This window comes from Ziziphus jujuba, chromosome 1, assembly GCF_031755915.1.
Source record: "Ziziphus jujuba cultivar Dongzao chromosome 1, ASM3175591v1".
NCBI classification, from domain to species: domain Eukaryota; kingdom Viridiplantae; phylum Streptophyta; class Magnoliopsida; order Rosales; family Rhamnaceae; genus Ziziphus; species Ziziphus jujuba.
This window is the reverse complement of record NC_083379.1, coordinates 40,901,885-40,924,563: the sequence shown is the minus strand read 5'-3', so window position 1 is coordinate 40,924,563 and position 22,679 is coordinate 40,901,885. Positions and strand designations below refer to the sequence as shown.

The following is a 22,679-nucleotide window of genomic DNA, read 5'->3' as shown; positions in this document are numbered from 1 at the left end:
TGTAAATAAAAATAGGTTTTGGGTCCCATTCAAAACAAAAGAAAAAAAAAAAGAAAAAGAAGGTTTTGGGCCCCACATCACTTATCTTCTACCTATTGCTGCCGGTGAAAACCAAGTCATATTGTTTGGTTGTTGCTTTCTTTTATTTTTGCAATGAATAGTTAGTGGGTCTATTCACAATTTCACAATAAGGTATTTGATGAACTCACTCAAAGATTTGCTTTCATTTATTTTGGTAATTCAAAATCTTCACCTTCAAAATATTTGAAAAAATAAAATAAAATCTACCCTTTCCTATTTTTTTCTAAGGAACATTGCTGCAATAAGTATAAAAGTAGGCATATAAGCGTGAGGAGGAAATTAACAACAAAGCCAAAAAGATAATGATGACAGATTTAGAAAGTTGGAAAAGATTATACAGAACAAAACAAAATACTCACATAGAGAATCATTGGCTTACCTTAGATAAGAAAAATATTATACTGTATATCAGCTTTTTTTATGTCCCTTTAGCTTCATTGGTTTAAATTCTTTTATTTAATATGAGGTAGAGAAAATAAACTCAAGCCTTTTCTTCCCCCCCCCAAAAAAAAAAAAAAAAATATCCTCATTATTCTGTTACCAAAAGCTTTTGCTTCTTGGATGTTAAAAATTGATATTATTGGCTCTAAGAGTGAGACTTAGTCTATCTAATCCCATCAATCAATGTCAACTATTACTTGTTAAATGGCTAACTTAGGTATTTTATTTTAGCATTATTTATCGACCCACACTCATCACCATCTCCAAATTGCATAGTGGATTTTGGTTCATCAAATTTGTAGACTTTAAAAAAACAGTTGCTTCATCAAGAATCTAAATCTTTCTGCCAATTGAAGGAATATATTGACACTTCTTGGGAATTTGAGTCCCAAAAGTCTAGAGAAAAAAAAAAAAATTTATATACTTGGTTTTGGATGCTTTTTTGCTTGAGCCATTGGAATATGATTCAAATTTGTTAAAGAGTATAAATGCATAATCCTAAAGCATATGTTTCTATTCTATCGTTTGCACAACCAAAAGTTGGGTGCGGTCCTAATCGTACCCAAACAAGGCTTTTTTTTTTTTAAATAAAAAAATAATGGGTGTGAAAATTTATATAACTTTCTTTCTCTATTAGGATGACCCTTGGTATTATAAAATTGAGGGTTGCGTGTGAGTGACATGAAATTAAAGTTTTTTTTTTTTTTTTTTTTTGGGGAAAGTACGTGGAATTAGACGTTGAACATGTAATAAAAACATAATTTGCCAAAAAATATGTTATTATTTCTCACCTACAATTTTGGATCGATGCTTCACTTAGATTGTATTAATTATTGATATACGTGAGGATCACTTATCTAATAGATAAGAATAAAATACAACCGTCCAATTAAAATATATTAACATGTACATATTATATACATAATCAAGTATGTTTTCAACTTAATATATTAAAAAATATATATGTTTTCAAATTACAATAAATGATTGGTAAAAAAAAAATATATATTACAATAAATGGCAACCACTAATTATAATATTATACTAGTTTTATAAGGTAGGGGTATACGTGTATCTATCTATAAACCTTGTCCACAAAAAAATTAGTATTTTGGGTTTTGACAAAGTAATTAAATACATCCCTCACATAAGTTGATATGATATGCAAGTTATAAATTTGTTCTTTCCCTTTCGTTTTCTTTTAGCTATTATATAATTTAAACACATCGTATATAGAAATTCAGCTCTCCATGCAAAGGAATTGTAACCTTTTTGAGAAATTCAGACATATAACTAAAAAAGGAAAAATAAAATTAATGATTCATGATTCAAGAGAACTTTTTTTTTATCTTTTTTTTTTTTTTTAAAAAAAATTTTGGGTCATGATCATAATTCAAGCCTTGATTATATCATGGACCCACTCCCCTCTCCTTACCTTTGAGTGAAGCAGTCTTTGATGTCGTTTTGCTTCTACCAGCACGATCGATTGGAGTATTTAGATGTCGTTTACTTCATTCTGTGCAACACAGTTTTTGATTGTCGTTTCGTTCCACCTGCTTTGCTTTGCCCATCTCATGCATCTAAAGAGCATCATACATATCTGTTGTAGGAAGGACTTTGGATCCCATCCCCTCTTTGTGATAAACATGTTTAAGTAATAATATTATTAATAATAAAAGGTGAATAACAATTTGTCCTTGTAAACTATTATAATTATAATGTGTTTTACAATTTGTCCATAAGCTATAAAACTTTTACATTGTCCATTGAATTATAATTTTATTATCAAATCAGACTGATGCAGCCATACATTTTGACAAATTTTTAAAGAGCAAAATAAAGGATATGTGATTGTTCTTGGGGTTAAAGTGTTACTTTTTTTTTTTTTTGAGGGCTAAAATTTGGGATTCATCGGAACTAAAACGAATAGGCTTAATTAAAACAGCTTAAATTCGAAAGGTTTTTTCAAATATATTTTTTTAGATAAAAACAAATCTTAAAAAATGACGAAAATTAATTTAGATTTATAGACCTATATAACTCTTTGCTCGACGCCCATTGACAAACTAAATATGCCATGCCATTAGCTTTTATGAGGCCCAACAAAAACAACAGTTACTAAAATAAGCATAAAATATGACAATGTCTTTGACAAAAGGCTCAGCAAAGATATTCCATCGGTGCAAATGAAAATATAAACTTTAAGAAGAGTAGTTATTTTATTTTATTTTATTATTTTACCCTGAAACACTATTAAAAAAAAAAAAAAACAAAGGATTTTACCATAAGTCAAGATAACCAAACCATTGAGAAAATGTTTCATTTGTTTGTTACTTTTTGTTTGGTTCCATAGAACGTGTCTTCCAAAAGGATTATAAAGTTCAATATTGAAGTTTCTCAAGAAAATGTTAATGAGTTCTAAGGTTTTGTTGGAAGTTAGAATATTGTTAAAATCCAGTTTGATTATTAGATTTATATCCTCAAAACTATTTTATAATTGTACAAACAATTGTTGAACTCTGTTTTTTTTCCTTTTTTTAAAAAAAATAATACTAATAATATTTATAGTATTAATATCAAATGACAATTTAGTGTACTTGAATGGGGTCTGTGCTACTAGGCTATTACTTAACTTAAGCTTGTAAAGAATGATGAAAGAATTCATTTTGCGAATGTGACGGATTCCATCTACTTTGAATTTATACCCTACTAGCCTACTAAAAACAAACTCCATAATGATTGTTAAGAAGATATTCTATTGATTGAGAAAGATCTTGAATTTATTCCCTTTATATGACTATCTCGAGCTTCAAAATTTTTACTTGACAAACTCTTTGATTCAACCACAAAATATAATATTCACCCAAAAAAAATAAAAAAAAATCACATGAGCTTCCTAGCTCCTAAAAGAATGTTTTTAAACTTTAGTAGAAAGATTGTTTTTAACTTATTTTCAACTTTGTTTTATCAGATAATAAAGACTAACCATTTTTTTTCACAGCAATCTTTTTTATGAATATATATATATATATATAGTGAAAAGAGGGCCTAAATCTAGTGTTTGTAAATTGGTTATGTGCTATGCTATTAAATAAGCATGTGAAGAATGATGAAATAATTCATTTTCTGATGGAATGGTGCATAAATGGTAAGAAGATATTCTACTGCTTAAGAAAAATATTGAATTTATTCCCTTTAAATGAGTAGCTCCAACTTAGAAAGTTATTACTCACAGACTTTGCAATTCAACCATAAATAAGTAAGGTTGATATAATAATATGTTTTCCACATCCACATCTTCAAACTTATGATTTAAGTCATGTCCATCTCCTTTTAAATTAAAAAAATAAAATAAAATTTGCGGTCCTCACAAAGAAATGTTATTTGATATGAGTTTCCTCCAAAAAACTAAAAGTCGTCTTTAACTTATTTTCCTATTTACCAAAAATAAAAAATAAAAAATTCTTTAACTAATTTTTTCAACTTTATAATATATATATATATATATATATATTGGTGAATAACTTTATTGTATAATATAGACTAAAGGCTAAGCCTTTTTTTTCTTTTTTAATTAGCTTATCATTTTGATCCCAATGAAAGCTCGAATATCTTATCCAAAAAACAAAACTTTTATTCAAAAGAAGAAAACAGAAGAAACAGTGATTTACATAGAACGAAACATAACAAGAGTATTATAAAATATAAAAAAGACACATCCAAGGAGCTCTTCCAAAAATAAATATATAAACAAAAAAAAGAAGAAGAAAAAATGGCACATATGGCTTTTCCTTTAAGATCCATGAGGATTAAGGAGGTTGCCTTTTTTCTCTTGTCCCAATGTACCTCCTCTTCTTTTTGAGAAGTACTCTTTCGTCCACTTCCTCAGCATCTATGTTTGTGTAAGTGTATGACTATGTTAGTGTTATGTATTCTTTTATTTATTTTTTTCAATTGTTTTTTTGAATGCAGAGCTAACAGGTACAACAGTAGAGTTTTGGCTTGACTGGGTATCCCATGTGATTTGTGCCATTTGGTTGCAGTATTTTTGGACCATCGTTCTAAGCAGTCAATGCTTGTTTTTTTTTTTTTCCTTTCTTTCCTAAGCTCACACTGTACAACTGCTTCCTCAGTCACTTTCTCATGACTCTCTGTTTTATACCAAAACTGTGCACATAGCCACATCATTTCCTCAATAGATACTGGACGACAATTTTGAGTCTTAAACCTGTAAAATCTCCTTTAAAAAAAAAAAAAAAAATCATCTTCAAAACCTCAAGCCATGGATCTAACAACAACTCCAAGATACTTTCAATCTCCATCTGCATTTTCATCTAGTGGGGTAATCATCCAAACCCCACATTTTGATTTTCTTTTCTTTATTTCTTTCCATTTGCTTTTTCTGTCTTTTTGTTTTCTTGTGATTGCTCATCAATGAGTTTAAAAAGCTCCTTTTTTATTTCTTTTTTCTTTTTCTTTTTTATGTGATTCAGGAACCACCATTGGAGGGCAACACAAGCTTCTATGGGAAAAACAAGAACAACCCATTTGTTGAAACATTCCCAGACCCACTTTGCAAGCTTAATCTCAAAGAGACATCTGAGTTCGTTAAATCTTTTCCAATGCCAAACAACTGCAATAATACTGAAAGCAACAGAGAAGGAGTGTTCCTTGAGACTTCAGCTCAGAGGAAGAGAGAGGGAGTGAGCTCAGTGGCACATAGGAGATCGTCAGTAGAAGCTCCTCCAACACCTGGTAGGCCTGTTTTCAGTTTCAGTGCTGGGAATCTGTCAAGGAAGAGTAGTTTCCCGTCTAAGTGGGATGATGCAGAGAAATGGCTCATAAGCAGCTCTTGCCATGAGTCACCAGCTCATAATAATACCATAAAGCCATCATCAGAGTCTGCAAAGATCAACAAACAATGTGATAGCTTTAAGCAACAACAAATGGAGGTCTTTGCAGAGAAATCAAGGGTCACTGAGGAAAAGGTCTCAAAAGCAACCTCAACCTTTCATGGTTCAGCATCTTTGGAGTATCATAGCTCAGTCAGAGCTTTCAATGGGGTCGCTGCCTCAACAGACGTACTTTTAAAAGGTAATTTAATCTCCCATTTGAATTTTAGTGGAACTTCCACACCCTTTTGGCTTTACTACTTGACCTGTTCCTTTCTGCGCCACCATCATTTTAACCCTTCTTGGGGGGAAAAAAAAAAAAAAAAATTCTAAAAAGCATGACAATGGTTTTGTTTTGTTTTTTCTTTTTTTTTTTTTAACTTTTGCTTTACTGTTTGATTGTTGCTGTCCATTAGCATATTAAACAATGTGCAAGTAGTTGCTTTCGATTACCTTGTGTTTGGCTGGCAAGAAACTTGAGGAACATGAAAAAATGGAGGTTTTGTTCTCTTTGGTTGGTTTTGAAATGATAAACATATAAAAATTCAGAGTGCTTATTTGCTAACAAAGTTTTCTAATTGTTCATATTGAAGAGGCTTGGAAATACTAGATTATATTTTTTATTGTCATATTGAAAGACCATAAATTTGATGATGGACTTTGAATTCCCCGATCAAATAACTATAAAAATTAAAAGTTTGATTTGGAAAACTGGAATTTGAGGTTGATTTATGCAGATAAGTTCACAGACGACATAGAACCGATTTTGCCCAATTTCAGAACCTCAGAACCAACAAAAGAAGGCTTTCTCTTCACAAACTCAGCCTGTGAAACCATGAAAGATGCAGGCACTGATGTTGTCCATGAGGTTAAACTTCAACACAGGGATGTTGGGACGGAGATGACTCCATTGGGCAGTTCCACAACTTCAAGGTGCCACACACCGTTCAAGAGCTCGTCGCCTGCCCGCCATAACACGCCTGCGAATAGGTCCGGTCCACTGGCTATGGGTCACTCCAGCAACACCAATAGAACCATTGACATGTCCCAGTTGCAGGAGTGCCATTTGGCCAAGCTACAACTTGGGACACATTATGATTCGGTCACATCGAATTGGAGTTCGAGGGAAGAAGAGGAAGAAGAAATATCGAAGAGCCTGAGACATTTCGAAACAGGCAATGGGTTCCACAAGAATATTACAGACTCTAAGGCTGCAGCATGGGAGGAGGAAGAAAAGAAAAAATGCTGTCTCAGGTAATATTTTAGGGGTGTCATTGAAGTTCTGATCATTATATTGTTGCACACAAACACAGTGTAATATGGCTTACTCGTAAATTTTAAGTTTGTGTGATAGATATCAGAGAGAAGAAGCGAAAATACAAGCCTGGGTCAATCTCCAAAGTGCAAAAGCAGAAGCTCAGTCAAGAAAGCTTGAGGTACTTTTTCTCATTTTCTAACTTCTCCTGTCTATGACTTTCACTCAAAAAAAAAATATAACTAACTTTATTTTGCCCTCCAACCTCTAAGTTAGTCTAATCTCTTTGCCAATGTTACATAAAGTCCAATCCTGACTGGTCGGAGTGTTATTGTTATTGTTATTGTTATTTTTATTGCAATTTGTCATCAAATAATAGACTGAAATATCAATTTGATATTGAGTGTTTTGATTATGCTTCACCTACTTTGGTGACTGTGTTATATTGTTTCTGGTTGGAACATGGCATATCAGGCGGATGTGTTGGCTTAGTCCTCCTCGAGCCACACACATCCTTGTTGGACACCATTGTCGACCTTTTATTTTATAGACCGGTCATACAATGCTGTCCACCTCTGATCAAGTGTCTTTGCCCAACATAAAATATATATATATATATATATTATATAATATGTTTTCACTCTTAGAGAAACTGAGAGAGAGAGAGAGAGCTAGAAAGTCATCATTCTCTCAATATTTTACTTGCATGCCCCATGTGAAGAACTATGATTTGGAAGTTCGTGGGAAATTGGAATATTGCTTGACCTGGTGTACCCCTCTCTCCTGCTTGGAAACTTGGTTTTTTGGTTCTTCGGTTTAAATTGGTTCTTCGGTTTAAATTAATAGAATAATGATATAGATTTAATTAAAGTTGTTGTTACGGTTTTGCCGCTCGTCTTTTTCACTTGAATTTCAATTCCATCTTAGCATGTACTGTTTGGATGGTGGGATTTTGTGCATGCTTTGTCTTGAATACATCAAATTTATAGTTTTTTTTTTCCTTAATTTAATCACCATAATCTAATTGGTTCTTGCAATAATTGAGGATTTTTTTATTTCTAATGTGGGTCGATTTGATATTGCCTTGAGATGATCATTTTAGGTGAAACTACAAAAAATGAGATCAAACTTAGAGGAAAAGTTGATGAAGAGGATGGCAGTTGTTCATAGAAAAGCTGAGGAATGGAGAGCAGAAGCGAGGCGGGAACACTCTGAGCAAATTCAGAAAGCCACTGAACATACACAGAAGATGATATACAGGAATAGTTCACATTTTTCTGGCTATAGCTCTTGTGGTTGCTTTCCATGTAATAACCACCATCGATATTCATGAAAAATAATAATAATAGGTCAATTTTCTCTAACCCATTTGTATATTTTTTCTGGTTTCCTTGGTGAGAACCCCATTTTTCTCCACTTTGCCACTCTTTTTGCAATAGGCTTGTCAGTCTCGAGGTCCCTAGAAAGAAAGTTTTAGACATCAAGAAAGAAAGTTTTAAACTGAAAAGAAAGTTTTAAACTGAAAAGGCACTTGACCTGCAAAGGTTTCCATCTCTCTGGTAGCGGTATCTACAAAGGCAAAAAGAAACGGTTCCTTTGCTCCCAGAATTCATTGCTGTCCTAGAATCTAAAACCTTTTAGTTGCCTACTTGGGACCAAGCCATCTATACCAGACTTTGACACGTGATCGTACGACCTAATACTGCATCAGCACGTCCGTCGTCCTACGAATACCATCAAATCAAACATTCATTTACTTCACAAGTTAAATGAACAGCCAAAAAAAAAAAAAAAGTTAAATGAACAGCTAAAGTGTGAGTTATCTTATCACAAAGAAATCCAAACAATGGTTTTTTGTATTTTTGGTTCTGTTTTTTTTTTTTTTAAAACAAAAAAAAAAAAAAAGACGCACACGGAATTGCGAAGCTTTACGAAAAAAAGTTGAGATGATTTTGCTTTATGCTGTTTTATTTCGTTGATTTGGAAGTTTTGAAACAATTTCAGAAATGTAATGTAAAATGCAGTTAGGTCCCCACCCCACCACCTACCAGAAAGGCTGCCAAGAGAATTGCTTTTGATGTTTTTGTCAGTCTACTGCGTCTACCTGCTAGAACTTTTGAGTGCATAGAAGATTAAATTTTTTTCATTGATGTAACTTTCTTACAAAGTTTTGGTTCAGAGGTTTTAATGGTTCAACAAGAAAAGAGCTCTGTAATTTCCGGACTATAGGCCGCTAATTAATAAGCTAACAAAAGTATACTCCTGGAGCCTCAATCTCATATACCCATATCAAGCTAAGCATAAACCCAAAAAAAAAAAAAAAAAAAAAGAACTATTATCAATTCCTCTTTTAAAAAAAAAAAAAAAAAAAAAAGGGTTCCGCATATTTGTAACCAAATCATGTTTTCCTTCAAAAGGAAAAGAAAGAGCAAGGACTAACGGTCTTGAGTATATGAATGGCTTAGGCCTTATTATGAACTGGAACTCAAAAACTAAGTGAGAATTCTCAGTTGCGATATGTGTCCATGAATCCTTTATGGAAGTCTGTCAACCTATTGACGATTGCCGGAATCTTATCCTCTTGGGGTAATATCGTACACCTAAAATGCCAGGTGCCTGGAACCTGTTACGTAATGTCAAAAACATAGACAACTTCAGTTAGGAGTGTCGTCGAACAAACAAAACACATTTATTCCAATACTCACGCAGGGCCATAACACTATGCAAGTATAGATGAGACTAACCTGTCCAAAGCCAGAACCGGGAACAACAACAATACCAGTGGCATTGAGAAGCTGGATACAATAGAATGCATCCGGTGCTTTGTTTGCAGCCTCTGCTGCCTTAATTGCCTTTTGGGGCAGCTCAATACGGGGGAAGAGATACATTGCCCCTTCAGCTTTGTTGCATGTTACACCTTCTAAGTTGTTGAATGCATCTTCCAGTGCCTGCATTAAAAATAAAAAAAAGTGTAAAACCAAATATATAAAAATCAAAATGGAAGCAAAAGAACTTTCTTATTGTTTTTAGGAACGCTGGTACTTAGGCAGCTTGTTATAGTGAGAGAGTATGAATTACAACTGGAAAGAGCTGCCAATTATACCCTATATACTGTCGAGATCATGGAAATGGTATATACATAGTTGTGAAATATGAACATGTATGACACCACTATACTTAGTCACATTTTTATACTGTTTCATTCCACTGACCTTCGCACGTATTGCTAGGGATGACAGAATTCCTTCTCTCTCTGCAGAATATGATTCATAAGATTCATCTCCAACCTGCAAACAACCATATAGTTTAAACAATTTCATCGACAGAATTCTAGAGCAATTCATTTTTTCTAGATACTTGGGGCATGATAATGTAGTTTGTGATCCCAAACCTATTATATATCAAAGGCTAAGTATAAGCTTCACAGAGGCAATATTCGATCCTGAACAAAATATTAGAGGCTTGAGTTCATTGGCAACTCATGATCCAATCACACCAAGGATACAAGAATCTCCAAATATAGCCTAGGTGGCTGTTCTGAAATTAAAAGTTTCCTTTTCCTATGCTATCTTTTCATTTAATAATCTCAATTTGCTGATTGCTAATTCAACCCTGATTTTAAAGAGAGAAATGTATGTTAACCTTTGGTGGACTCATGACCAGGCTTGCAAGAATTTGACCAGATATATTAGAACAAAGATTTACAGACGCCATTTTGTAAATTTGTTCCCTTATATCAGCAGTGAACCCAGTGACCTCCATGTAGCCTCCTCTCTTTCCACACTCCCCATGGTATCCTGAAGCCAATAACAAAAAATTAGCCTTGCATAAGCCCTTCCATAACAGCAGCTATAAGTTTAAATTTGAGACTATCAACTCACCTTTAGACACTGACTGAAATGACACCAAGGACAAATCACTCTCACCATACCCCATAGACCGGGAAATCTTTTTGAATGAATGGAATTTTTTATCAGGAACATATACATTTTCCTGATATACCTGCATAGTATTTACAGCACAGTAGCTTTAGGACATCTAGATTTATTTTCGCAACCTTCAACCATGTAAATTGAAATAAGCTACTGTAGAGATTTTTGAAAACTGAACAAAGCAAAGGCATGCAGGTTCTACGAAAGCTTTTGAACCCTCTACTTAATATTAAATTGAACAAAGATTAGCTGTTCTTAAAAGCACTCCACTGACCTCATCTGCCAACAAAACAAGACCTTCTTTCTTGCAAAATTCCACAATTTGCCTCTGGTTGTCTTCAGCAAGAACCTAGTGACAAGACATCAAGAAAGTCAGTTGTGTACCAACTCCAGATTTAAACACAAATACTTATCTAAAAGCATACCCTTTTGCATGAGAAACTAAAAAGCAAGCCCTTTTGCATGAGAAACTAAAAAGCAATCCTTTTTGCAGGAGAAACTTAAAAACTAACCAATTTAATTACTTTGTCATCATTTGAAAGTTTCACATCTTACCTGCCCAGTTGGGTTGCCCGGATTTATAACAACCAAGGCCCTTACATCTACACCCTTGGACTTGGCTTCCTCCAGTTGCTTCTTAAGCTCAGAAATCTCCAATCCCCACCCTGCTGACTCGTCAAGATAGTAAGGAACCTGCAGAAACCAGGTTGGCAACTTGAAAAATCTTACTATAAATAAAGAGACAAACATGGTTGTACACATCCAACTCTCAGCTTTTACCAGATAAGGCCAATGATAATTTTGTGATACAACATATTTTTAAAATTCATTAATCGGCTAAGTTACGGTCTGTCCATAGACAGTTAAGGTTGAGTACCACCATACAAAAACCAAATTTATTGACTCTTAAATTTCTTAATTTAGATTTTATGTAATACCAGAGTACCACCATGGAGAGTGATTGAAGCAGAGTACAAAGGGTACTGAGGAATGGGGCAAAGTATTCCATCCTTCCCAGAACATATCAGCAATTGCATCATCATATGGACCTGGGATGAAATAAATAAATGAGAAATCATCATCGCATATATTTCAAGGTGAGAACTTCACAGTTTTCTAATCATTATCGAAAACATTCATTAATTGGAAATTACCGCTGGGCTTGCACCATCTGTCAAGAAAATATCATTTGAATTAGCCGGATAACCATCACGGGCTTCAATTCCAGCAGCAATTGTATCACGTAACCCCTTGGTCCCCTGATATGGAAGGGGAAATATGAATCATATAACATATCAACACAAGTTCTGCGCAAAGTTTTTGGTGTAGGATAATAGTTTCAACTTTTGGGGCTACCAGTTTTCAATTTTCCCTCGAAGCCTGAAAATTACCTGACTGTGACTATAAGCACCAGTTGCTCTTCCAGGAATCTGATCTAGAATCTGCCAAGCTCTCTCTATTGAATCCGCACTGTAACAGGTCATAATGAGAACTATGTAAGAGTTTTTTGTATTTATTTTATTATTTACTTGGACAGAATTCAAAACAGCCAATAATTTGATCCTACTTGTATGGTATCTAATAAACACACTGTAATGGTATCATTAATTGTACCGTAAGTCACAAGATGTGTGATTCCATCTTCTTATTCTAGGTATGGAAGTAGAGGTTTAAGGCTCAGTGCATGTAATTTATGTAAATTTGAATTTATTATTAAAACATCTCATGAAACACCCAAATGCACTACCCATATCCTCAAAAGAGGACTTTCAGATTAAATCTTTTCAAATATGCATTTGCAGATCAGAAAGCATGTTCCCAGTACCTGAATAGACCCTGTGTTTCGCTTTTGTCCAAGATGATTGGATGGTCACATAATGCCAGAACCTAGCAAAGAGAATAAATAAAATAATTATCAAAGTTTCAAGTTCTCATAGAACTAGTATGTATCTATTGTGATCAAGCCAACCTCTCGGAAAAAAGTTATTGGCTGCTGACCAAGAGACTGCGGATTTCCAATATTGCAGTAAAGTATCTGCATAAGGTAAGAATGTCAGTACTTGAGCATAAGCACCTTAAGAGTAGCATATTTTTACATAAAATAGAATCAATCTTACAATAATCAATTGAACTTATAGAAGGTACATACTTAAGTGATACCAGTTGTAATACATATGCCAACTCATAAATGTCAAGAAAAGGAAAACACACCTCATCAAAGGGGTGAGAACCTGACTTTGCTTGTAATTCTTCTTGTAACCTCTGTGACAACAGAAATTACACCCAAGATTCAACAAAATAGTAGAAAATCAGAACTTATGGATATTCGATGGCAACAGTTCCTTGAAAAATTTTATTAGCAAAATCAAACTTCAAACAAAATTGTAGTGCCCCTCAATTGTTATGTATATTTGGATGACATGCCCCACTAATTATTTTATATATTTGGATGGCATGCACCTCATAACTTCTTTCAAACACATGGACTACTTATTTAGTACTGTTAATAAAGCATGATCTTGAGAATCCAACAGTAGCGGTAGTATGTTCCTCATGATAGAATGATTATCTTGTAAATACATGATTTTGCATGGTTATGGATTCAGAATATAGCCATATACCTGGGCAAGGGTGACAATTTCACCTCGAACAGCGTACTCACATTTCACAACCTGATAAAGAGAACGACTTTAGAGGTTAGAAATTAGGAAAAGCAGAACTTGTTTAACATTGTTAACATTGTAATTGTATTGAAATCAGGAGAAACTAAAAAAACATTCACTTTATCCATCACTAGAAAATTGAAATTAACACATCCAATCAGAACAGACACAAAATCTTCACAAATTCCTGAGTTTTTTAAAAGATAAAAATAAAATATTTTGGAACTCAAAATTATCATTATGAAATGACTATGTCATAACTATATCATAGTACAAGTGAACTTAAAACACCAATTAACATCATTGCATATCAGACCCCAGAACGGTAGGGCGCCAACATATTGTTATTGTTCTTGTGCTTTTATGGTTATTATACAAGGCTGTGAAGGACGTTCCCCAACCATTCTAATCCAAGATTAATTTTTGCCAATGCAATGTAATCACCCGTAAAGCATACACATTGACTGAGCCCGAGGACAGTCGAACAAATAATATCCGACTTGGAACATATTAAATTGATAGTATAACCCCATTAAATGCAAAAACAAAACACAAGTAATCAAAGGGATGCCCTTTACTTTGAAACACCTTTTTGTCAAAAATCAAATTAGGCCGTGAAAGAATCACCATAAAGGAAGAACTAAAAAGAACCTGGGATTGCGAAATGGGGAAAGAAGGAAAGCATAACCAATCAAAGTTAAACTAACAATACACAAAAATCCATCAAAGCCTTGGTATTTTTTAAGCTTAAAAGTCAGTTTCTTAACAAAAACAAAAGCATCGCAAATCTATGTTAGCAAACCCAACTAAGGATCAAACTATATGCAGAAACGCAAATTAACACCCTTTTAACCATATATGAAAATATAAATCTAACAATAGATCAAGGTGCCTATCTAACATCCAACCAAAGAAAAAAATCAAATTTTTCAATGAAAAAGACCAAACAAAAAACAGACCTTGGGATTGATGGTGTCAAGAGTGACAGGAAGGGAAGAAGAAGGAGAGTCAGCCATGGAAGAAACAGAACGACGAAGAAGAAGAGGAGTAGACGACAAGAAACGCGAGTGAGAAGAAGAGAGAGAACGGTGATGCTTCTGGAGCTGAAAGGAACGGCTGATAAGGCTAGTGAGAATGCCACCCACGAATTTCCGCATCGTCTTTATAGATTACTTGGAAGGGGTTTTTATGCGGAAAAAATATATGGTATTTTCGTGATATGATGTGGGAAAAATATTTGGGTGTCTAGACTTGTGTGCACTATTTTCAACGCCAACCCAATGGTTTTTTCTTGGACCCTGTTGGCATTTGGCTTTGTCTGCCCTAAGCTTCGAGACTTTCCATATGTTCAAAAACTCAGGCGCCCACCGAATACCGAGTCTGCTTCTACTTCTCTATGCTGCCTCCACACCATCACTCTCTCTCTCTCTCTCTCTCTCTCTCTTCCCCTCCTTCCACTTCTTATTTTCTTTCTTTGCTTTTTGTTTTTTTCACCATGTTTCTGTTGTCTTTTAGCGGATGGGGCATCATGAGGATTTTGCATGTTTTTAATTACCTATTTTCCTTGTCTTTGTTTGGTGAATACCTAGTTTCCTTGTCAGCTCACCATGCGTTTTGAATTTTGATTGTTGTAGTTGTACGGTGGTAAAGCCAAAACTAAGGGTTAAAGGGGGTTAGCTCAGTTGGATAGATTAATATATGAAAGGCCGTGGATTTGAGGAAATTATTGTTTATGACTTAAAAAAAAAATTAAAAAAAAGAAGCAAAACAGTAAAAAAGAAAGAAAAGGTCAAAATTAGGAGTATCTGACCGATTGTGATAAGTTCAGTCTATATCAGCAATTAACTTGTTACCGCTTCTTATATCATATTATTTATGTTCATTTCTTATGTATATGTAATTCAATTGCACCGATGTTATTTGTCAACATTAAAGAAAAAAATTGCAACAGTGTTTAATGGAAAAGTAAAGTCTCTGGTCTTCGTATAATAAATGTGATAATATTTAAAATTTCATTTTCTTTCAAAATTTTATATTATCTTTATTGTTTTTCAAAAGAAAAGGAATAGATCTATTCTTTTTTTTTTTTTGGATAAATACGTAATAGATCTATTCAGAATAGTGATGTTATGGATATTTTTATAAAAGAAAAATAATAGACCTATTCAGAATGATGATGTTTTCTATATTTTTATCATTCACTGACTCAACAATCAATATTAATTGAAGTTGGAAAACCTTTCCAAACCTTCTTTTTTTTTTTCTTTTTTTTTTTTCTCTAGCTGGAAAGAGAGAGCTTTACTAAAATGAAAATAATGGGACACATCAGGAAACTACTTTGGAATCACATTATTGGCTGTGTTAAATATATAAAAGCACAAAAAGGTTGCCAACATCATTTGCTTTCTTAGTAATTGCTGCCAGCAGCCCCACTCTGTCATCCCCAAAATGTTATTTTAACATTTTTTAGCTTAATTATAATTTATAACTTCTTCTTTTTTTTTTCGCAAGTATTTTAATTTATATGTGAAAAAAATGTTTACATAATTACTATGAAAGATAACATAGGAAAGAGGAAGGAGAGGAGACACATTTATATAAAGTTACATTGAAACTATAATCACAAAAAAAAAAAAAAAAAAAAGAGGAAAAATCTCAATTCATTCTTTAAATTCTCAGCTTTGGATGTTTTTGGAATTTGGTGTGAGGGAATCCTATTCTTCAAAACCCACTTTCCAGATCACAATTGAGCATCAAATTCCACGTTTGCCTGAGGCAACCAATCAGCACCCTGTATGAATGATGTCACAGTGAATTTCACAGCCTCTTCATCTGAAAGACTGGGCTTATAACCAGCCCAACTAACCCTTTTTGACACATCTGATCCAGGCCCACTGTTTTTGTATTCAGCATAGAGAATGGTAGTGGCAGGCTCAACATTGGGGATCCATTCTTTCCAGCCCAATGGGTTCAAAAAAGACCCAATACTTGACTGCATGATGATAGTAGTAGAGAAGTTCTTCCATGGCCTACCAAGATACGTAGGAGCGGTAAGATTATTGGCATCCTTTGGAGAAAATGAGCATTTTTGGATAGAAATGCCAGTGTTCTGATTTGGATCTTTCTTGCCCTGAGCAGTGATGGTGTTGAACTGGTTGGGGAGAGGCTGCCTTGGCTGGATGTTGCAGCTCTGGAAGACCACAGCAGCATTGCCAAATATGAAGTCTATGGTACCTGTAATGACGCATTCTTTGTAGAATTGGCGATTGGAGTGGGCGTAAAGGGTGTCTTGGAAGGCATCAAATGAGCAACGGTAGAACACAGATTGGTCGGAGCCGGAACGGAGTGCCACTGCCTGGTGCTTTTCTGCTCCTGCTGTGTTAATGAAGCCTATGTCTTTTGCAATAAAGCCTCTTCCCGCAACAGCTACATGAAAGCCATAGTTAGTATTCAATTTCACAAGCAATGATCATTTATAATATAGTAAAAATTTTATCGAATCTGTAATTCAGTCACAGATATTTTGATAAATGGCAATTTTTTTTTGGGCCATTACTTCTTTAACATAGAAAAAAGCCATTCACAAGAGTTCTACCAATTTCCAATAAAAGAACAAAATCCATCTCATCTGTTATTTTTATCCTCTTCTTTTGAAAACATAAAGTTTTGACACATTTTCCGAGGGAATGTAAATGCAGCAAAGCAAGCCACTGTCCAATAAATTGACATTCCTAATTTTCTGGGACCTACTTTTACTTTTTTTGGGTAAATTCTGGGACCTACTTCGACCGAGTAAAAGAAAAACCGAAGTTGCACACATCCAAGAAATGATGAAGATGAGGCAGACCAAAGTGGGGTCTCGTTGTTTTGCGAGTGTTTTGGGTCAATGGAAACAACTCCTCACATGTTTCGCTGCGCACTCATTATCTAAAATCTTTTTTATACCAACTAATTAAAGTGCCTACTTTTCATCAACCCATAGGAAACCAAAGGGATAATCATTTCTTTAATTCTATACCATTTTTCTTCTAAAGTTTTAGGGGGAAAAAAAAGTATATAGTATAGTTTCAACCATTACCACAAAGTTGCAGGCATGTATACACACACACACACCTATATATATATATATATATATGTAAAGGTAAACTAGATGATCTCACTAGCTAATCCAGATTCAAATTTATATTTACGCATATTATTATCTGATCAAACAAAGTCCAACTCTAATATTTTAAAAGCATTAATTTTCAGGCCTTAACGTGTTATATGTTGGTTTATGTGTTAAATTAATGGGACCAACTTAGAAAATTCAGATATTTGTCAAACCACAAAACTTGACTAGCCCGCACATGGTGGGGCATGTATATTCACTCTGTAGACAGGCATCAAATTGGGTTATGTATATTCACTATGCAGACAGGCATCAAATCAAATCTATATGTGTATATGTATATACAAATTGTATTTAAATTAGCAAGGTTTTGTTCAGATCAGAAAATGAAAATGAAAGGGAAAAAGAAACAACCATTTTCTGTACTAAAAAAAAAGGAAGATAATTTTTAGGGTGAGAGATTAGGATAGCATATCATTCAACATCAATTTCACATGGTTATGACAGAAAAAATGTGGTTTTCCTGCCCTACTTGACCTTGTGATTAGATTCAGCAACCTGATTAATTTCCATTTATGATGATTTTAATTTTCCTCCAAGCTAGCTAGCTGATAGAAGCTTTCACATGCATGGCACATGGGATTGCTTCAGTATTGTCTACTACATTATTCTACAAGATGTGATCAGCTTCCACGACACTGGAAGCTTTAATGGCGATTATGTTATCCAACGCCACAGCATTTTAAGGCACAGTGTCTTAAATTATAAACTCACCGACCATCGACAATGGATATATATAAATACGAGCTTTCCCGTCATAAAAATTCCAACAAAGTACCATATTCAATTATTTGTACGTTTTTCCATATTATTGAATGGTTTCAGAAGTCAGAACCAACCAATCTTCAATGGGTCTTATGGACTTTTTGTATTCTAATAAATGTGCACATAGATAAGTTAGGCAAATTCCCAATTAAAGAATGAAATCTATGAAACTGATTACTAATTAACCAACAATTAAAAATGTAGATTACCAAAAGGGAAAGAAATAGTACCAAAAGTTGCAGTGGCAAAGGTAGGAGTCCCATCCACAAAGTTCTTGTGGCCGGAGATGATGGTCTTGTCTTTGCCATCCCCAACCAGCATCACATTCCACTTGCTCTTGTCCAACTCCACGTTCTCCACATAAACCCCTTCCTTCACATGTATCACGTACCTCGTCGGACTCTTCTTCGGCACCGTCGCCACCGCCTCCTGAATGGTACGGTTAGTCCCCGTTCCATCTTTCGCCACCGTCAGATGCACCGTCGTGACGTTCTTCTCCTGAAGCAGCCTCCTATCTCCGGGACTTACCCAATCGGGAAATCCACCATCATAATTATAACCCAGAAGCCTCCTGTGGATCGGAATGTTGAAGCTCGTCAAAAGCCCCAAAATCTTAGCCACAATGGCCAAGCTATTGCTCGTGAACTCGGTGGAATTCTGCATAACGGTACTCAAATCCTTGACGAGCTGAGTGGAATTGAGATCTTTAAGAGCATCCAAGCAGGTCTCCTGGTCGGTAATGGCGGTGCTGAGCCAGGTCTTGATGCTATCGATCTTCGATTCGGACAAGATCTTCCCTCCCTCGCCGACTTCCATGGTGGAAATGGACTCGTTGAGGCGGTCCACGGCGTCTTCGAAAACGGTCTGGCAAACTCCCAGAGCTTCCTTGACACGGACATCATTGGTCTTGGCGATCAATTGGTTAGGGTACCGAACAAGCTTCGAGAGCTCACTGGCTGCGACACGGAGGGAGAGCTTGAAGAGAACCTCCGGGTCGGTGGTGTTGGAGGAATCTAAGGAAGAGATACTGGAGAAGCAGGAATTCGGGTACTGAGTCACATCGCAAACGGCTTTAAGCGACATGGCTGGGGTTAAATCAGTTGGAGGAACAGAGTTGGAAGAAGACGAGGATTTGGAGTTTCGCCGGTGTGTGAGGGTTCCGGCGACGGCACCGATGATGACTGAGACCAAGATTATGGAGGAGACGATTATTATGATGAGACGCTTACGTCTCTTCCGCCGGAATGCTTGCTCTTCGAGCTCGTCTACTTTTCCATAACCCTTGAAGGAATTTATGGAATTCATAATATTATTATTGATGCTAGTTTAGTTTATCAGAGCCTAAGGAGAGAGTTCAGCTTTTGTAGTGGTCTGTGAAAGTGGAGGGAATATTATGGGTTTTGATAAAAGAAAGTTGGATTGGATTGAAAGTACTATTTGGTGGATGTCCTTAGTATTCTCCTTTTATAATAATATGTATAAAGCATAGAGAAGATAGTTAGATTAAAAAAATATTTATATATATATATATACATGAAAAATAGATAAATATGCTGGATTCTTACATGCTTCTTGGTTAAGAATAATTTTGATATTATAATCCAAAAACATTATCGTCCAGGTTCCCTTTAATAAATAACGTAATCTTTTTAACTCCACTTTTCTTGCCACACACATGCAGTTAGTTCATTTGTCAGTTGCTTGTCAATTGCTTGTCAGTTGCCCCTTTCCCTATATTCATGTTAAAAAAAATAAATAAATAAATAAAAAGAAGTTACATTTTCTTTCTTTTACTTATTTTAATTGAACATGATTGTTTTAGGAACCTTGGTTTAGTTGGTGGTGCTTTAATTTTTTTCTTTTTCCCTTTTTTTTGGGCAAACTCTAGAAGGTTTTATTTGTTTGCTTGCCAATGAAAATTGGAGCATTCAATTTGGTGTATTGGTTTGTTCCATTCTAGAGGCATGTTAGAATAATTTTTATGAAAACGATTGGCGGAGAAATTGAAGCAATAATTATCTTTTTAACTTTTAAAAAAAAAATAAAATTATGGAGGTTTCAAGCGTGTGAATAAAAATCTCTATCTTCTAAATAACGAATTCCTAAAATTAACTAAAAATCAATATCAAATAAACAATTTATGTTAAATATTAGTCCAGTAACTAAGAACAAATTTTTGTTTATTTTTATAAGTAGCATTCTTTCGTCCGCTTAAACTTTTTATACAATTAATCATCCATAGATATATCAACAATTACTTTTTTTCTTTTTTTGTGGACGTCCTTAGATAAAGACGAATTTGTTAATTTGAATGTACGTAGACCAATTATTTAACCCCATAAACAATGTAGATATATATATTTAGGATATCTTCATATATAAATTAAACTAAAATTAAAGGAAAACGATAATGTATTAATGGTAGATAGTATCATAGTAGATAGAGATGGTAGAGAGTCCGCAGTTTCGTGGAGAAAAATAATATATATAAAAAAATATAAAAGCAAATAATCCAGCTGTGTTGAAAAGTAGGAAATGGAAGTTCAATTAAAATCCATGGCTTTGCCAATTGGTTTAAGACGGAAGGAGATTTGCAATTGCAATAGGCTTTGAAGTAGCAGACGCGTATTGTCGCACAAGTCGCTCACCCTTAAACTCTGAAGTAATCAGCACTTGTCAATTCTCTTCTCCCAACTGGCCCCCCATTGCACAGTTATTGAACAAGTAAACTAAAGCCTGAATGCCAACAATTCTACTTTTCAATTCATCTTTTCATATTTCCCACATAATACACATTTACAGTATTCCTACTTTCAATGATAAAGACCTTGAATTCTTTATATATATATATATATATATATTATTTTTATCTAAAAATAAAAAGTGCAGGCCACATATAGGTACTCACATCGACCAATTTAGCTAATTCCAATGATTTTGCTCGCCAGAAAAAAGCCATTTTATATATACATACATAAAATTTTGCCAAAAAACACGTTAATCGGCATGCTACCAGCTTTTTTTTTTTTTTTTTAAATCTATAATAGATTAATAAAATTAGGCTATTGTCAATAAAAGACAATTGGCAAAACCTCCTTTATAGTACAGAATTGGCATAAACCATTGCAGGATTATACATATATATATTAATTATGATACACCCTCAAATATTCTAATTAATAAGCACATGAAATTAAAACAAAAAAAAAACCAAAATAATAGTTAAGAAATATCTCAATTTTCATAATTCATCGTCATAATTTACAAGGAAATTATTAAGGCATAATATGCAATTATTATAGTTTATAAATTTTTATTTGATACATTTTTCTATTTGATCTTGGGTTTTGTTTGACAATTAATCAGCGTAATATGAGAGATGAATACAGGGCCCTATACCAAATTTTATGCATTACTATGGTTTGTTTTATTCATGAGACATGATTTGTGTCTTGAGAAACCACTAAGTGGAAAATTTATAAAAAGTATCAATTTTTTTCTCATTAATATACCAAATTAAAAAAAAAAATCCGTCTAATACAAGTTTATGATCTTTTTCATACGTTTTTATTCCCAAATTATGTACATTACAAAAAAAAAAAAAAATCTTAACACTTTGTTTGGATTTGAGGGAGGAAAGGAAAAGAAATGAAAAATATTTTAAATAAAGGAAAAGAAATGAAAGAAAATGATAGTATTTATTAATAATCATTGTTTGGATGATTAATAAATGGAAATGAATAGAAATGAAACAAAAATAAATTGTTTACAAAATTACCCTCAATGCATATCTCTAACAAGCCAATTAGATGATAATAGTATGGATAATTTTGAAATATTAAAAAAAATCATTAAAGTCTTTTTTTCCCCTTCGTTTTGCTCTTAGTTTGGATGAAAAACAAATTTGCTATACTTCATATTCCTATCTTTTCCGTCCCATTTTAATTATCCAAATAAGAAATTTGAATATTTTCCTTTTTATTCCCTTCTATTCTCTTAATCCAAACATTAATTTATTTTTTAAAGGTATTACAATATCTATAAACTTATAGATATATAATAAAACCAGTATGGATACCTTTTTGTTAACAATATATTTATAGCTTCTCAAACATGTTTAGACTTAAGATTATATTTAAACGATAAATTAAACTATTGATAAATTATTTCTTGATAATGAAAAAATATAACTTGATTGATTAAGAATTAGATGGAATGTGTTAGATAATAAAATTTGTAACTATATCTCCTTTAAACCATAGTTTTTTCACGGTTATAAAATTAATTTGATTCGAACAGCATAATTATACAAAAGTTTTACTCTATTTATGAAAAGAATGATTCTTTTTCAATTTTATTTGGAGAGATGGATTTTTATATTTGGATGCTTTTTACTTGGACGGATTCGATGACAATGGCATTGGCAAGCACACTTCATTATCATCACTAGCACCTCCCCTACCATGTGATATTGATGTG

General features: G+C 33.7%; 3 protein-coding genes across 6 annotated transcripts; 1 reads left to right on the top strand and 2 right to left on the bottom strand.

The window, feature by feature from the left end:
• Positions 1 to 4,342: 4,342 nt before the first annotated feature.
• On the top strand, positions 4,343 to 8,033 carry LOC107434328 (uncharacterized). Of its 4 annotated transcripts, none has more exons than XM_048479818.2 (5): positions 4,343 to 4,864; positions 5,016 to 5,616; positions 6,152 to 6,668; positions 6,757 to 6,850; positions 7,759 to 8,033. In XM_048479818.2, the coding sequence occupies exons 1-5, from the start codon at positions 4,805 to 4,807 to the stop codon at positions 7,837 to 7,839; spliced, it is 1,353 nt and encodes a 450-aa protein (XP_048335775.2). In that variant the 5' UTR covers positions 4,343 to 4,804; the 3' UTR covers positions 7,840 to 8,033. The 4 variants fall into 4 exon arrangements, with proteins under 4 accessions (XP_048335775.2, XP_048335781.2, XP_015901273.3 ...); XM_048479824.2 differs by having other exon boundaries at positions 4,346 to 4,864; positions 6,769 to 6,850; XM_016045787.4 differs by having other exon boundaries at positions 4,359 to 4,864; positions 7,772 to 8,033.
• Positions 8,034 to 8,783: 750 nt separating this feature from the next.
• LOC107434241 (alanine aminotransferase 2) lies at positions 8,784 to 14,724 on the bottom strand. The gene is made up of 15 exons (XM_048479806.2): positions 14,224 to 14,724; positions 13,223 to 13,273; positions 12,813 to 12,863; positions 12,571 to 12,636; positions 12,427 to 12,488; positions 11,993 to 12,071; positions 11,756 to 11,860; positions 11,540 to 11,650; positions 11,157 to 11,294; positions 10,876 to 10,950; positions 10,551 to 10,671; positions 10,312 to 10,466; positions 9,882 to 9,956; positions 9,414 to 9,617; positions 8,784 to 9,292 (listed from the first exon to the last, which is right to left on the bottom strand). Exons 1-15 carry the CDS (start codon positions 14,419 to 14,421, stop codon positions 9,176 to 9,178), a joined length of 1,608 nt encoding a protein of 535 aa, XP_048335763.2. The 5' UTR covers positions 14,422 to 14,724; the 3' UTR covers positions 8,784 to 9,175.
• Positions 14,725 to 15,906: 1,182 nt separating this feature from the next.
• On the bottom strand, positions 15,907 to 19,677 carry LOC107434427 (pectinesterase 3). Its single transcript, XM_016045901.4, has 2 exons — positions 18,431 to 19,677; positions 15,907 to 16,690 (listed from the first exon to the last, which is right to left on the bottom strand). The coding sequence occupies exons 1-2, from the start codon at positions 19,503 to 19,505 to the stop codon at positions 16,005 to 16,007; spliced, it is 1,761 nt and encodes a 586-aa protein (XP_015901387.3). The 5' UTR covers positions 19,506 to 19,677; the 3' UTR covers positions 15,907 to 16,004.
• Positions 19,678 to 22,679: the final 3,002 nt, after the last annotated feature.

Excerpts from the sequence above, each read along its gene's own strand:
- LOC107434328 (XM_016045787.4), top strand. The coding sequence starts at position 4,805 with ATGGATCTAACAACAACTCCAAGATACTTTCAATCTCCATCTGCATTT. Across the intron at positions 4,865-5,015 it reads CTGCATTTTCATCTAGTGGG|GAACCACCATTGGAGGGCAA; the intron begins GTAATCATCCAA and ends TATGTGATTCAG. Across the intron at positions 6,851-7,771 it reads CTCAGTCAAGAAAGCTTGAG|GTGAAACTACAAAAAATGAG; the intron begins GTACTTTTTCTC and ends TGATCATTTTAG.
- LOC107434241 (XM_048479806.2), bottom strand. The coding sequence starts at position 14,421 with ATGCGGAAATTCGTGGGTGGCATTCTCACTAGCCTTATCAGCCGTTCC. Across the intron at positions 12,489-12,570 it reads CAATAACTTTTTTCCGAGAG|GTTCTGGCATTATGTGACCA; the intron begins GTTGGCTTGATC and ends TCTCTTTGCTAG. Across the intron at positions 12,072-12,426 it reads GAAACACAGGGTCTATTCAG|TGCGGATTCAATAGAGAGAG; the intron begins GTACTGGGAACA and ends GACCTGTTACAG.
- LOC107434427 (XM_016045901.4), bottom strand. The coding sequence starts at position 19,505 with ATGAATTCCATAAATTCCTTCAAGGGTTATGGAAAAGTAGACGAGCTC. Across the intron at positions 16,691-18,430 it reads CTTTGCCACTGCAACTTTTG|CTGTTGCGGGAAGAGGCTTT; the intron begins GTACTATTTCTT and ends GCTTTCATGTAG.